The 15,418-nt window shown below is 42.5% G+C and overlaps 1 protein-coding gene across 1 annotated transcript in view; it reads left to right on the top strand.

Moving 5' to 3' along the window:
* The window catches only part of CSTPP1 (centriolar satellite-associated tubulin polyglutamylase complex regulator 1), a gene marked incomplete at its 5' end in the record, with an annotated part of 75,373 nt that overhangs the window by 54,902 nt on the left and 5,053 nt on the right, over positions 1 to 15,418 (top strand). The window contains 3 exons of the mRNA XM_029083878.1: positions 6,603 to 6,687; positions 12,173 to 12,258; positions 14,787 to 14,982. Of these exons, the coding sequence (XP_028939711.1) occupies positions 6,603 to 6,687; positions 12,173 to 12,258; positions 14,787 to 14,982 (367 nt within the window). The remainder of the gene's footprint in view (positions 1 to 6,602; positions 6,688 to 12,172; positions 12,259 to 14,786; positions 14,983 to 15,418) is intronic.

Here is a 15,418-nt window from a genome sequence, read left to right on the forward strand (position 1 = left end):
CAGCAGGAGTGAGGTTTTAGATTGGCTTCGCTGCTTTTTGAACTTCACCATCAGGAAGGTAGAGGTGATGCATCCAGGTATTAAAACAAACAAACAAACAAAAAATATATTTTTTTTTAGTGTCTAATGAGATTGAGCCAACTGTTGGTACAAAGCCACACAGTCTTTCCAAGCTACTTATGTCCAAGACTCCATGTAAAGCACAGGATCTTATGTTGATCCACGAAACGGACTTGACCCTCTTTAAACTATTCACTAGAAAACCTTCCTTTAAAATATGAAGTTGATTTTGAGCTAACTTGGCAGAAACTTTTGGCTTCTGGTGTGTTTTCCTGTCACTTAAAAGTTACAAGTAGGTCTCTCTCAGTTTTCTTCTGATTTTCCTTCGCTCTTAGGACTATTTCCTAATGACTGTGGGAGCTGTCTTTATACTTCAAGAGCAGAATGAATCCTGCTGTACACATCTTACATGAACATGCTTATACAACCTAAGGAGAAAGTGTGTCAGTGCTTATTCTTTATTGTTTATCTTTATTTAACCTTCCACCTCAAATTATGGGGATAATTATGTGACCTTCTGTTTCACTTTTTGTTTGAAAAATAAGGAAAATCGATTTTTAAAATTAGACCAATGCACATTCTGGATCTGATTTCTTTTTATTTTATATCTCTTCTTGTCAGTGGAAAAAGCAAATTAGTCAAAGAAACAGCCCTTGAATGTTTTTCTTTTGTTTCAAATTCTTATTTAAATAACATTCTCTTAAGTAACAGCAGCAGATCTTTTTGATGATAGGTCAAAGGAAGAAAAAAGTTTGTTTTTTTTTAAAGAGTAGAAAGTGTTATGAGGAAGAAGTGAGGTTTTTACACTACTGTGTATCACTGTTTAGGTCCTACACGTGGATTAAATTTCCTAGAATTCTTGGTTTTCTCTTTGTGAGCACTAGATATATGGAGATATGAGGAGATTAGGTTATAAGTATCTTGTGAATAAAGCATAAGCAGAACATAGCTTATTAGCCAGATGCGAGTTGTGAAGTTGTGGTATTATCAATACTGATGTTTATTGCTGCTATAGACAGCACAAGAACACACAGACTTTTATATTTAGGGGCTTTTGTTTGTTTTAATTCTTTTCTACAAGATTTCAAGCTTGCTTGGATATAGAGAGAATCCTAGGATGTGGTAAATACTTATATTAGAAACTTTAAAAAACTAAAGGCCAGGAAGGACTTTTCCAACACTAAATACATATATATATATATTTGTGTGTGTGTGTGTGTATATATATGTGTGTGTGTGTGTGTGTATATATATATATGTATATAAGGCTGTTCTCTGTTACATTTCCAGGAGGCTGATTTACAGCTCTATGACTTTATGACTCTTGAATGACTTCATGACTGTGGTAGAAAAGCAACCTGTGGAAATTGTGTGTCCTACTGTAATCCAAAGGGGAAGGCTACATTGCCCAGGGCTCCAGCCTGCTTGGGTAGTAGTTGTACATAAAAGATGATGGGAAGAGGGAGCTTTCATGTGTATTCATCAAGGAGATCTTTGTGTTTCTGGGAAGTTACTAATGGGACTTTTTTGGGGCAGATTTCATATACCAACTGCAGTAAATATTTTCCTGCTGCTTTGGACATATTTATAGGTGTGACACCGTTGTGACAGCGTCGTAGATAGCTACTTCTTGTGCCAAAAGCAGCCTAGATACAGCAGTTCAGGCTGAGTCCTAAATATTTATCAGCTTCCTGGGTAGATTTTACAGCCTTCACTGAGCGCCAGGCTTCTGTGGCGAGGCTGCTGTCGGTGTGACAGATAACTAGATTAAAGATAGCTCAGGTGTGTGTACACTTTGCTCATGACACTGACAGCAGCATAAACGCATCAGTTAGCATTCATAGAGTTTGCATCACTTCATGTCAGGTGCCACTTGTCAGCCACAGACAAGACCAGAAACTAAGGTGGTAAAAGCAAGCTGTGTTTTAAAAGCCAGGGAAATACGAAGCAGCTGACTTCATGTTTCTCAAAGGAATGCCTTTTTTATCCAGAAAGTGGTGTTTGTTTTCTAACCACATGGACAAACCTGCCTCTCCACTGTGCCACTGAAACAGGAGGAAGAGTCTGCCTCAGGCACTAAGTGACAATAAACTGCTCACAGACAGTGACATCTGTGGAGAAGAGCCTGGATTTGGCTCGTGGCACGGTAGCAGCAGCAGTACAGTTCGGGCAGGAGTTTGAAGACCAGTACAGCAAAAATTGTGACTGAACAGTTAAAATAATTCCTCTGCAACTCTAGCCATCCCACTTTACTTTTCTGTGCTTATTCTATGAAGCCTCCCAGCTCCTTCTTAGTGTACTGCTGCTTTAAAATCCCTTTGGAATTTGTTATTAGCTACTTTGCAGTAGAAGAGCAAAGTGTTGCGTTCAGCTATAAATGAACGTGGTTAAGATGCAGATTGCAATCAGTCTCTCTCCATCCTTAAGCATGTGGTATGATCAAGTTTGTTCCACTGTGAGAGCACGGTATAGAGTGCGTATAGCTCACTGCCCTGTGCTGTGGGGTCAGATTTGAACTCTCCATGATTTGCTTCATTTGTTACTGGAACTTGAGATACAGTAATTTGTGGTAGCAACCAAAGTAGCAGTTGTGGATTCCAGTTTTCACTCATTCTGACTGGTACCTTCCTTCTTTTCTTTCTTTCTTCATCATGCAGCGTTGAACACTATTTACTCAGCTGTGGCCTGGAGACAGGAAGGAGCAGTGTGGTCATGCACCAAAACTGCCCTCGTTTATTCCAAGCAGCTCTTGGCAGGCAATATGGTGTATGGGCAAATATAATCTTCTGCGTGGTCTTCACTGACCGTGCTATAAGGAATAAGAAAACAGTCATCACAGCAAACTGTAGACACTTCCTAAGGTCTGTGGTGATCCCCTCCCGCTTCTTGTGTACTAGGTACCCATCTGTAGCCTGAGAAATTGATATGATTTATTGGTGAGGTGCCTGGGGTGTCTACAGGCTGAGTTGTGTTACGGCCTAAAAGAGTCTGCCTGCATGCTTCAGTGACTGATTTGGCGCCGTTTCTCCAGGCATGAGAAGCAAAGGGCTTCTTTCTTTAGAGAAGGAACTTCTCTGCACCACTTCAGCTTTCTGTGCAGTTCCCATCTAGATTGACCATTTGCTCAAAGACTGAAACCGTAATTAATTCCACTTTCATTGAGAATGAACTTCACCCTCTGCTGCATTGGCTGGAGATGATCTCTGCCACCTATTCCCAAAGTCTGTTTGAGCTCTATGTTGTTTTGTGATGGAGGAGTAAGGATGATGCTGTGACTTGTTACAAAGAGGAAGGAGGAAAAATACAGCATAAATTATTAAAAGTTTTAACGGTATGTTATTTCCAGCACGTGAGAGATCTCTATTTTCACCTCAGAACTAAGAACTCAGGGCCCAGTTACCCTCTAAAGCTGCTTTTGTCTGGCAACCTGACAGGGACTGTGAACAAAGCCCAACTTCCTCAGGAAACCTCATCCTTCAAAAAAACCTTAAACTCCTTCACCTTTGGGGGGAGGAAAGAGAAGGCTGAGATTCAGAATTAATGAAAAGGGGCTTTGCTGATGAAAGTGGGCAGATTATCCTCCTAGAGCCCGTCTGTTCTGAATGCATGAGGGATGCTTTGTGCACTGCTGGACACCACACTGTGAAAATCTGACGGAGATCAAAGCAGAGCAAGGGATATGACTGGACTACGTAGGGAGAGATGTAGAGGGTAAGATAAACAGATTTAACTTCCAATAAATATAGTTATCAGTTAAATAGATTGAATAAGATACAGTATGAAGAAAGAGTTATAAGCATCTGTTGACAAATGAAAAGAAGAAATAACGGAGAGCAAGAGGTCTGAGGATGCACAAATAGGAATTTGAACTTGAACAAAAAATGTAAACTGAGTATTGCATAAAGCTTCCAAATGGTGTGACTCCTTCAGACCAACATGCAGACTTTTTAGACAGGGATCAGAAGTGTAATGCCCAGCATTATTCAAAGCTAAATTTAGAAAGCCTTGAAGAGTAGTTGTAAGAGGTCCATACTGTCCTCTTCAATTATGAGAAAGTGTCTGGTTCAAAAGGACCTTTTTATGCCCAGCTTGTCTGTTTCCCTGTAACCTCATTCCTACGCTGAGCCTGTTGAAGATGATCTTATGAAACTTGCTTGTACCTTAGATGATCAGATAGGGGTTTTTTTTAAGAACTTAGGCCCAAAATCTCTGTTGCTACAAATGACTGTTGATCAAACCAAATAAGAGAAGAAAATTTTCTTCCTCTATGTTGTGTCATGAAAGAGAAACAACAAGAGGGCAGTTGAGATGGGATGTGAGGAAGAATTTCTTTGCTGAAAGGGCTCTCAGGCATTGGATGGGGTTGCCCAGGGCAGTGGTGGAGTCCCCATCCCTGGAGGGATTGAAGAGTCGTGTAGACATAGTGCTGAGGGACATGGGTTAGTTGGGGACTTGTCAGTGTGAGGTTAATGATTGGACTTGATGATCTTAAAAGTCTTTTCCAGTCGAGGCCATTCTGGGATTCTGGATTCTGGGAAACAGTGAGCTAAAAATTCAGGTAAAAATATGCATCTTTCTGCTCGTGATAACTGGAACTTTTTCAGTAATACCCTTTTGCAGTTATGCAGAAAACTTGGTGATACTTTCCTTGATGACATTCAAGGAACTGATGAGCTAACACTGCAGGAGAAAACCCCACCATACCACTGGATAGCATCATTAACCCAAGCTCAGATATACACTGACTGAAGGACCAAGGTAGTATCTGCAATAGAGAGCAACCTCTGAGTTGTGTTTTAGTAAGAAATGGCAGTACAAAAAAAGTTACAGTGCCCTCCATGTCTCCCAGACATCTGTAATTTCAGTGTAGTGTCAGGAATTTAATTCAGCTCAGCATTCAAGTTTTGGGAGAGAGATTCTGATGCATTTATCCCTACAGCAGAACAGGGTGCACAGGTCACTGCAGTGGTGTTGTAGTTCTGCACGGGCTCAGACTTCCTTGTGTTCGAGCCAATTCCTGACTGCAGAGTTGTCTTTTCCAGACAGAGCAAAATCACCTTTTCATAGCATGACCCTAAACCTAAAGTGCTTCATTAGACAGAAAGTCCTCCCAAGAGCAGTGCAACGTATAGTACTAGAGTGTCTGTGATGGATGTCAGAGTCTGACAACAATGTTGTTAAGCTTTCCTGAACTGAAGAGAAAAACAGTAGCCCTTTCCTCTCTTCCCTCCACTTCCCTGGCTAATAACATAGGTAGAGTCTAGAATTTGATTTTGGTGACGGTGCTCCTGCAGTATTTCTTTAGTCAGCATTGAAAGTATGAGTTTGGCTGGGTTAGATGTCACAGTGGAATGTCCCTTTGATGCTGCATACCTGCCTCTTGAAACATTTGATACAGGTGTAGCATTTTCCCTTTCTCTTGCTTTTGTCGAACTGCCTGGCTTTGAGGAGTTACAGAGACGCAGAGAGGTTGTGGCTGTCATCTGGGACAAGGTTGATTATTTGGACTGGAGCCTAAGGAAGGCTAAGATGTGTCTGTAGCAAAAGAACTCATGCTATGTACCTCAGTCCTAGTGCCTCTGCCCTTTGGATCCCCTCTCTGACTACTGCTTGGCTCTACTTCCACCCCTGACTCTTTCTTCCATACTTTGCATTTTTCTGTATATAGAAGTACTGCAAAATTGCTGCTGTTCAGCTTGTCTTACTCCTTAACTCCAGTCCACAGCCTTTTGGACTATAAACATACAATCATGTAGGGCTCTTTGACATCAGGATGTTTCCATTCCCTTGGGATCCTATAAGCTTCCCTAAGAGTCACCTCTTTTAGACTCCTCCTGCTTAACCGCAGAGGCCTTTCTTGACCTGTCTTTCACAAAGCTGCTCTCTAAAACATGAATCATTTGATTGGTTTTCTTGTGTTTCTTGGATCTTCGTTTTGTGCTTCCTATAATACAGTGACCAGATCTGTTCACATTATTCCAAAAGAGACCATCCAGCTGCCTTAGTGAATGCCAAAGTAATAACGTCTGTGGTTTATACTCTGTAGCCTTCCATACACAACCCCAAAACCTTGTTTGCCTTTGTTACTGCTGCCAGATGTTCTGTGGATAGTTTTCAGGCGTATTGTGGTGAAGGTCACCATGCCAGTGAATTTCAGCAAATTTAAGCAACTTTGAAATGATTCCTTTTTCCACATGGTTATATTCAAGTCAAACCAAACTGTGTTCTCACTTGAAACTGCCCTGTTTTGGTTACCTTTTTTTTTTTTCACACTGAATCACTACCTGTTACCAGTTTCTCTGTAGGAGCTTCTTCAATAGGATTTCCCCTTTGTCAGGCCTCTTTCTGATTGTCTTTGCTGGAAACTCCATCTGAAAAGCCCAGTTCTGAGGCTCTAGGGAGCAGTTACATTGTCCTTAGTACCCCATCTACTTGAATTGAGAGTAGAACAGAATATGAGGTTTTTTTTTCCTAGAGGGGAAGCAAGGGGAGGGAACAGCCTGTAAAAGAATAATGATGTTCTCACCTCTCTTTTCCTGCAGATTTGCTGACAGCACAGGAATACCACTGCCTGCTGCAGCTGCTCTGCCCTGACTTCCCAATGGAACTCACTCAGAAAGCAGCAAGGTAGGTCTTCATCCTCTCTTTTAAGGCAAGACCAGTCCTACACACATGGATTTAGGAACTAGATCCTAAACTAGATTTAGGAACTGTGGATAAAGGTATGACAGGGACCTTCAGCTTTTAAAATTTTGGGGAAAAGAGATACCATGTTTTGAGGTTAAGAACAGGGTGTTTTTCCAGCAGTGAGAAAGGGTGTATATTTAAGGTGCACAGGGACTGAAATACCAGTGCAGAATGCTGCTGCTGGCTCTTAAGTTCAGAAGGTGAGTTGCATTTAAAATAATGTTAGCAAATGTGTTTTTAACTTGACATGATTTTAAACTCTATTTCAAATACTGTTTACCATCTTTCAAATGTGTTCCCCCTCGCCCCAGCTTCCCATGGTTGATCACGTTTAGAAGGTACTAACCTCTGAAGGATTGCCAGTGTTTTAAAGTACATTAGCTAAGAACATGGTAGCTAAACTGTTTGAAATTTTATTTTAATCTAGATGAGGCCTAAAGCAGACTGATGGCTCAGGGCACTGATAATGTGATATGGATTTTTTTTTTTACTGATAGTGCTTGCTGATTCCAGTCCAGCCCAGGCAGTTGATTATTAACTATCTGATAATGAAAATGTAATAAGATATATGCATCTGTTGGGGTGGGGGGTCAGTTCAGATCTCAATAGGAGTGTGCACACACACACACATATATATACATATAATATATATATAAATAATCACAGCAAGGTTAGTGAATAAATACTCTCATTCCTAGCCATCTCAGCAAGAGGGGGCATGGAAATTTAGCTTTTTTCACTGACCTAGATATGACATTTGGAAACAGGATCCAGACACATGATCAGGATATTAGCTGCTGCCTGTGTTGTTCATGGCCTAAAACATGAAAAGGTCCTCATTTTCTATTTGTCACTCTGTTATCTTTCTTTATCATCAGAGTGCCATGAAAATTATATTCAGAAGATAAAAACAAGAAGTGTTGTCTATCTGCTAGTTCTTCCACTTGGCTGGTTCTCTGAATTCTTCCCTGGCTCTTACGTGCTGCTATCCAAACTGAACTGCAGTTAGAGCTGTGTTGGTTTAATTAAAACAAACAGTTGAGCACCACTTTTCCCTTTAGCTCATCAGTGGACCTGTGGGGCTCCACAGAGTCCATTTGCTTGGTCTCCAATACCAGACTAAGAAAGAATGCTAACCCTGTAGCAGGGATATATCTGCTGCTTCCTTTCATGGAGGTACAAAAGCACCAGTCCCCTGTGCTGGTGTGTATTTCAGAGGGTTCCAGCTGAGCTGAGCAGGAATTTGTGATGGTGCATGAACGGAGACTTCAGTGTATCTACACATGTTATGATGTTTGTGTCAAGGAATTTAATCCACAAGGCTGTTGTAAACTAGAGGCCCCGTTCAGGGGCCTGCTGCGCTGTTGTGCGTGTCCCATAGAGACAGACAAGCCGGCTTTGGGAGCAGGTGTTGGAGAGAAATGAGATCTCTGTTAGAGGCACCCAGGCTCAGGTGGAGATGACCTCACTCCTGGCTAGAGATTTACTTCCACGTCGCTATTATTCCGTTACAAGCTAATCCGGTTGAACAATTTTAATAAAACTTGTCAGAATTCTAAACCATCCTTCTCCTTCCTTCCAACTGTTGCTCACTGTCTTGTCCTTTTTCTGGTCTCCATTTCCCATTGTCCTCCTTGGTCTCTACCAGTTGGAAAGGTGAACTCTGCAGGCTGTCTTCCAGCAGCAGAGCCTGAATGTCACATGCAAACCTACTGATGTTCCTCCTTCAGTCTGCACACCCCCAACAGTCTTGTTGCTAATTTGCTTGGGAAAAGAATTAAATAAAGTAGCAGCAGGAGTAGCCACAGCATCCACCGATACAGCCAGGGCCTGCGCCATTATTGGCGCTCTCGGGACGAGAGCAGGGGTGGTTGTAGTCTCAGTGCTGCATGACTGAGGTGATCACACAGCACGGTGCGCTTCCCTCTTCCAGGAGCTGTTGCTATGCACTGATAACAAACACTGGGAGCATGATCAGGGAAATGTCAGGGCAGAAGAACAGAGGCTACAACAATATAGGTTTTATTAGCTTTACTCCATAGAGCTCCATTTTTCTGTTCCTGGTGCCACACAAATGCAAAAGTCATACCCAAAAAAAGAACCAGGCTATTTGTGCCTGTGAGGTTTCTTGGATGGTTTATTTTTTCTTCAAAGGGCTATAGCCATTAACAGATTGAAGATGTTAATCTACAGAGATACCTTTGATCTTCAGAGACACCTTTTGGTTTTCTGAATCTTGAAATTGCAGAAGGACAGAAAATGAAGGGATTTTTCTGGTTTGGTGCCATGATTTCAAGATCTGTACCTGAGCACTGACTTTTCTCTTGTAACAGAAACACAAGGAAGTCGCTGCCCGCATTTGAGTAGCAGGAGCTCAGTAGTTTACAGTTCCTAGACTGTTTTACGTGGGATGGGAGCTTGTGTTGCGCTGATCGGTGCTAATGGAAGCAGGGCTTGCACATCTGTACCCCTGTTGTTAAAAGATTGCCCAAGAGTGCAGAACTTGCCCCTTTTTGTGTGTTCTACTTATTTTTGCCTCCATGTATCAATAAACAAACCAAGTCCCCGAAGGCTCATTTGAACCAGCCTGGCCTTAAGACAGATTGTGTCAGTTAGCCTTTAATGATAGCAGAGAGCAGTAAAAGTCCTTTCAACTTGCCTGGCCTAGAGTTTGTCCTGGGGACATCCTGTCTAGTCTGGGTTTCTGAGATTTTAACCGCAATCAGTAGATCATAAAGTTTCCCCATTGGCACAGTAGTAAGGTCTTCCTGCCAGCCCAACCCACTCGAACCCTGAAAGACCACTACAGCCTTTACCAGAGTCCCTCAAGTGTAGGCATCTTTCTTCAGTCCTTTCCAAAGTTTCTCCTTGATTTTCATTATTCATTGAGTGCTGACTACTAACTTTGTAAATAAGCGTGTGCCCCTGAGGGCTTAAAGTCTAATTTGGATGAGAAAGAATTAATAAAGAATCCCTTGAAATATCAGCTACCTGATGAAATCTTTTGAGTTGCAGTTCAGACTTTCACATTTCATCCTCAGTTTTGGTCCTGCTGTCTGGGTTACAGTCCATGGCTAGGATTCTCTCCTTAGCAGATATTTCAGGGAAGCGGTGCAGATATGTTGCATCCGATGCTCTCCCAGCTCCCCTGACTGCTCAGTCAGCTGGCTATGTGGAGAAATAGCCAGCTGCAGTCAATCTCCTCATAAATGATTGTATTGGATTTAAAGACTTCTCAACATTTCCGGAGTGCAAACTCCTGGGCCAAGTGGAGTCAGTAACCCAGCACCAGAGTGCACCTGTTTCTGTTTAGACACTTCTCCGTCACATATGTGCAGTACAGTTTTCCTTAGAGGCTCCTTGCTGTCAGCCAGGAAATGTCCAGCAAATTCTCAGACCTCTGCCTGCTTCCTCATGCTCTCCTCTAAGAGAAATGCTGGGACTTGGTGCTGCCAGAGCACAGCCATGGACAGTAGCTTTAGACTTAACAAATCAAGTGAGTTCATTGTCAGGAAGGTGATGTAATATTGTCTCTTTGCATAATTAATATATTAAAAAAACCCTCTCCACTGTTGTTCTCCTACATCTCCAAGATGGAGAAACGCACTGGCAAATGCTTTGGAGCTTGTGCTTTGAGGGAATCTGGGAGACAGACCATCATTTCAAAGGAGGGAGTGCAGCTCATCAGCAGTGTGGCCCATCGCCTTTCCAGTGCTTCAGTAGTGGTCGGAAACGCCGGTGGCTGAGCAGTATTGCCTGAGAGATGAAGATGCTCTGCCTGCCAGCTTCAAAGCCATTTCCTTTATGTGGCCACTGACAATCTCAGTAACATGCTTATTAGTGAGAATTAAGAACTGAAGCTACTGCTTCTTTAGACAGGAGGAGGAGGCTTCTGGAACATAATAAATAACTCACAAGCACTTTGACATCTTCAAAGGGTTTTGTTTTAAATACTGGCTTTTCTCCTGGGGACCCTCTTAGCCCCAGTCTTTCTTCTTTGAGTTAATTAATTCAAGCTGCTCTGCATGTTTGATTTTTGCCACAGTGAACAGAACTGGTCTGAGTGGCAGGGAAGTCTTGCAAGATTCTGTAACTCTTGTAGGTCAGCCTCCCACACAGCTCCCTGGACTCTTACATGAGACAGAACAGTGTTTTCCCCAGCAAGGTGTTTAAACCATTGATGCTGCAGGAGTTGGTGCATGGATTGCATTTGACCCTGTGTTCAAAAAGGTCCTACTAGATGACTCATACTTTGGCTATAATGAACTGTGCTTCTCATATGACATGATAAGCCAGATACTGACTGTACAGGGTCAGTAGAGCTGCACACAGTTGCAAAGAAGTACCAACTACCTTTCTTTAGCATCATCCAAATACTCCAAGTGGAGTGTTTCCTTCTGCTTTTCAGTCTGAGCTGTCATTGATCAGCCCAAGTTTGATTTTCCCCACAAGACTCACCTTTTCATCCTTATGTAGTGGCAGTGACCAGAGCATTGCTTTGGTTTTCATTTTTATGAATGTTTTTGCCCTAACCTACTTCTGAAATCCAGAGTTTTTTCCTGAAAGGAGGATTTGGACTTTACTATCACTTATACTTCATCTTTATGGCCTCTGGATGATACTTTCTATATTCATGGAATATGCTTCAAAATAGGTATACATGTAGATCCCTACATGCACGTGGGGCTTAGCAGAGAGAAAGAAGATGTCGTCCTTGGCCCAAGAAGTCTTCAGTTTCCATGAAATTTGACCTGATAGTCAAATGATAGACCTGATAGATATGAGAAGGGACTGATTCATTCATCAGGAAGGGAGGACAGGGTGTTCACAGTTTGTAAGTAGAAAGCTGATTGTTGGTGCAATGTTATTTCTTCTGTAGTCAAGTGGAGTTTGTTTGAGCATAGATTGGGAATTAATAGCTGTTGTTATCCTTGTCGAAGCTGAAAATATCCCAGTTTGATGAACTCTGGTATCCAGAGGAATAGGATAAGTCTTGTTCTGCTCACACCTGTTTAATACTCGTGTAACTCTCTGGTCTGTAGCACAGTTACTCTATACATAGCTATGTGCACCAGTCTTGCAGTTCTTATGCCAATATTCATTCCATCGTGTCCACAGGGCTTTGAATACTTGACATCCATGTCACACTACTCTGTTCACCCTGTAGCTGAAGTGTGTGATAGCATGGACATTCAGGACCTTCTCCTCACTGTGGGTTCTTAAGCTGCCTTCATTTGACATTAGGATGTCCACATCCATGTAGCAGTGGGTGTTCCTCTCTCCTAACCTCTTATACTGGCCAAGCCACGAGCAATCCTCAGTTGTATGTAGCTCCTTAGCTGCATTTTTCTCTAGATCTGGGGTTCCTGGTTGCAGACTTTAGTTGTTTTGTAGATGCTAAACTGTTTCTCTCACCTTATCCTAGGATTGTGCTGATGGATGATGCTATGGATTGCCTGATGTCTTTTTCTGACTTCCTCTTTGCTTTCCAGATCCAGTTCTACTACTCAGGTAAATGCTGGGAAGCTGCTGACTTCATCCACTATTATAGCATTACAACTTTACAGCTTTCCAATCCTGCATTTTTTTGAAACTTGTAAGGATATGGTTTTTCACAGAAAATACAGAGATAATGTAATCTACTGACAAAAGACATCACTGATGTGAAGAGATTAGGAGGCTTCATAAGGAAGTTCCAAATTTTTGTGAATAACAAGATAGCTGTAACTGTTATGGCTGATTCATGTATTTGTCTTAGCCTTAAGACATTAATTTCCAACTTTATCTCGAGTTTGTTAGCACATAACAATTAACTTTTACTAGAAACATTTTTGTTTTGGTTTGGTTCTTTTACTTAACACAGTATTTCTGCCTTTAAAGTATTGGTCCCTGCTGGAGACAGGATAAGAAAAGCCTACCAGCTGGTGCCTTGAAAGGAAAAGGAGCTGGACAAACAGTTACAATTCTTCCCCCTAATACTTGCCCAACTCTGAGCTGGTTTCAGCTCAAAGAGTTTCTGAACTGGGTGTAGTTTTCATGGATTTAGGGACCACCAGTAGACTCCTCTCCCAAGAATTTCTCTAGCCTCCCCTTGAAATCACAGAAACTTGTAACCTCCACAACACCTTTTGGCAAGGAGTTGTGCACACCTGGCACCTGTCCCATGAAGAACCACCTCTCTTGCTTGACTTGAGAGCCCCTAGTTGGAAGGGAAAGTGAACAGTTAATCCCCATCTACATTCTTCATGTTGTTGATGATTTATGATATTCTACCCCTCTCCCCCACTTTAACTAGATGGAGTGGTACTTTAAAAATTCTTGACAGGAAAAGTACAAATAAAATATTATTAGTTTGTGTGTGTGTTTATTTACATATGCTCACCCACACATATACATCTGTAAAAATCCCCAGATATTTTTAAACTGAAGTTCATGAGACAAAGAGGAGGAACTTGGATGAGCATTCAGGTGCTTGTTCTGTACGGGGAGGCTGCTTTAAAATACATTTGCCTGTTTGTTCTAGACCCCTAAACTGTGGTTGAGGAAAGGGAATCTCATTCAAGGAGCTGCTTAAGTGGGGGAAAAAACAGGAAAGCATTTCCTTTATCAGTTAGATATGCTCCCAAGCACTGGGGACTGCTAGGGTGCCACTTAGTTATCTCCCAGCCCGAAGCACCTTCTAAAGGCAACATAAGCTCATGGATTTCTGTCCGCTCGCACTTAACTAGCTCCCTCTGATGGATGTAGCTCACAATTGGCCTCGAGCAGGCACAAGGGGCCAGGTTTGGATACTGGGAGACAGTGGCTAGAAGCTGTGGTGGAGCATAGTCTGTGGTCAGATAGTAGCCTTGGGTGGCCTGCTGCTCTGATCCAACCTGTCAGTTCCCATCTTTCTAGCAGTTAAGTCAGCTGCTCTCCCTAACACAAAATTCTCTTTTTCTCAGTACTTGTCTGTATAGACTTCCTCTGTAACTTTCCTGTGCATATCACAACTTTATCCCTGACAATTCATCAAAGAAAAACAGTTCAAAATGATGATTTTGGGTTGGGCAGGGGCAGGCTTGTAATGCCTTTACCCAGGGACAGAAAATGTGTTTGGAAAGTTTTTCTCTAATATAACAAATATTTCCACTGAGCTGCAGAACCTTAGCGTAGCCTCAGGGCCCGCTGACATCCTGCCTTTCCTCCCCACCCGCCTCAGCACAGCATCACACTTCCATTCACTCGGGATTTTAATGCCACTGGAGTCCTCCCAAGCCCGCCCTTGCGTACACACGCTCAAACATCCCACCCTGGTCCTGTTCAGCCAGGCACAACGCGCACACACAGCCTGTCATACGCTCTCCCACCAACCCACACACATGCAAACCACTCCAAATGGAATCTAGATTTGTAAACTGCTGACCACATCCATAAACAAACTTGTTTAAAATTAAACTCTTGCAGTAAACAGTGGGTAGTATGAGGAGCCTGGGGAGAGGCTTTCTGCCAGCTCTAGCCCTGACCTGCCCTGGCCCTTCCTCTAGATGCCGTGTTATATTTACTTTGGAGCAGCACAGAGACAAGCTGGGATGCAGCCTGGAGCCCTGACTAACTTGATCCCTTTGCTCCTGTTGCTGTTCCATATAGTTTGTTCCCAACTTGGACGATTTCTTAGTCAGTGGCAAGGGATGGAGAAGGAAAACATTTTAGATTTTGCAAACTAGTTTTGTGTTCGACATCAGTTTTCATGCTTTGCTGTTTTATCCATGTGCTAGCTAACCTCTGTTCCCTTGAGAAGAATCTCATTCAACAGAGTGAGTGGCCTCTCATAATCATCCTGACAGGAAGAAGCCAGCAACTTACATGGAAATGGCTGTTTGTGCTCGCACAATATCTGATATGAATATGCAGGACACCCTAGTATTGTGCTTATTTCATGTTGGTGCTACATACAACACAAAGCAGGGACTGACAGTCTAATCCCAGGTCTGGTAGGTCAGGAGGATGCTTTGCTGGTTACAGCCCTGAGTTTTAACTCACTTTCTGTTTTTTTTCAGAGTTCCTGGAAAGCGTGGCTGCCATTTATCAAGATCTACTGGCTGGTAAGAATCCAAATACTGTGATTGTGCCAACATCATCCTCTGGGCAACATCGGCAGCGTCAGCCCCCAAATGACTGCAGCCCACTTGATGGGGTAGAGGCATCTCTCTTCTACCAGTGCCTAGAGTCCCTGTGTGACAGATCAAAATACAGGTACGAATGGAGTCCAGAACATGGATTTGAAGTCTGTGTCTCTGGAGAACCTTTGTAAGATTGGCACTGTGAAGAAATACAGGACTTTGAACAAGCTGCAACTCACAAATAGACCTCACTGGAGAAGTATGAAGGGAGACATTATAGCCAAACCACTTTAACCAAAGGACAGAATCAATTTCATGGACCTAAGGATCATGGGGTTTGAGCCTATTCGTGAAGTAATGGATTGATTTGGATCTCTGCTTTCTTTCTCACTTCTGCATTGACACTTTTATCAAGGAGAGGTCTATCTACGAGTTAACTAGAGAAGATAAACAGGTGCAGTTGTGTTCATAGAATCACAGAATGGTCTGGGTTGGAAGGGACCTTAAAGCTCATCTAGTTCCAACCCCAGCTTTAGGGACCTGAATCCAAATATGTGATCCACAGAATT

Source organism: Antrostomus carolinensis, unplaced genomic scaffold, assembly GCF_000700745.2.
Source record: "Antrostomus carolinensis isolate BGI_N321 unplaced genomic scaffold, ASM70074v2 scaffold4622, whole genome shotgun sequence".
NCBI lineage: Eukaryota > Metazoa > Chordata > Aves > Caprimulgiformes > Caprimulgidae > Antrostomus > Antrostomus carolinensis.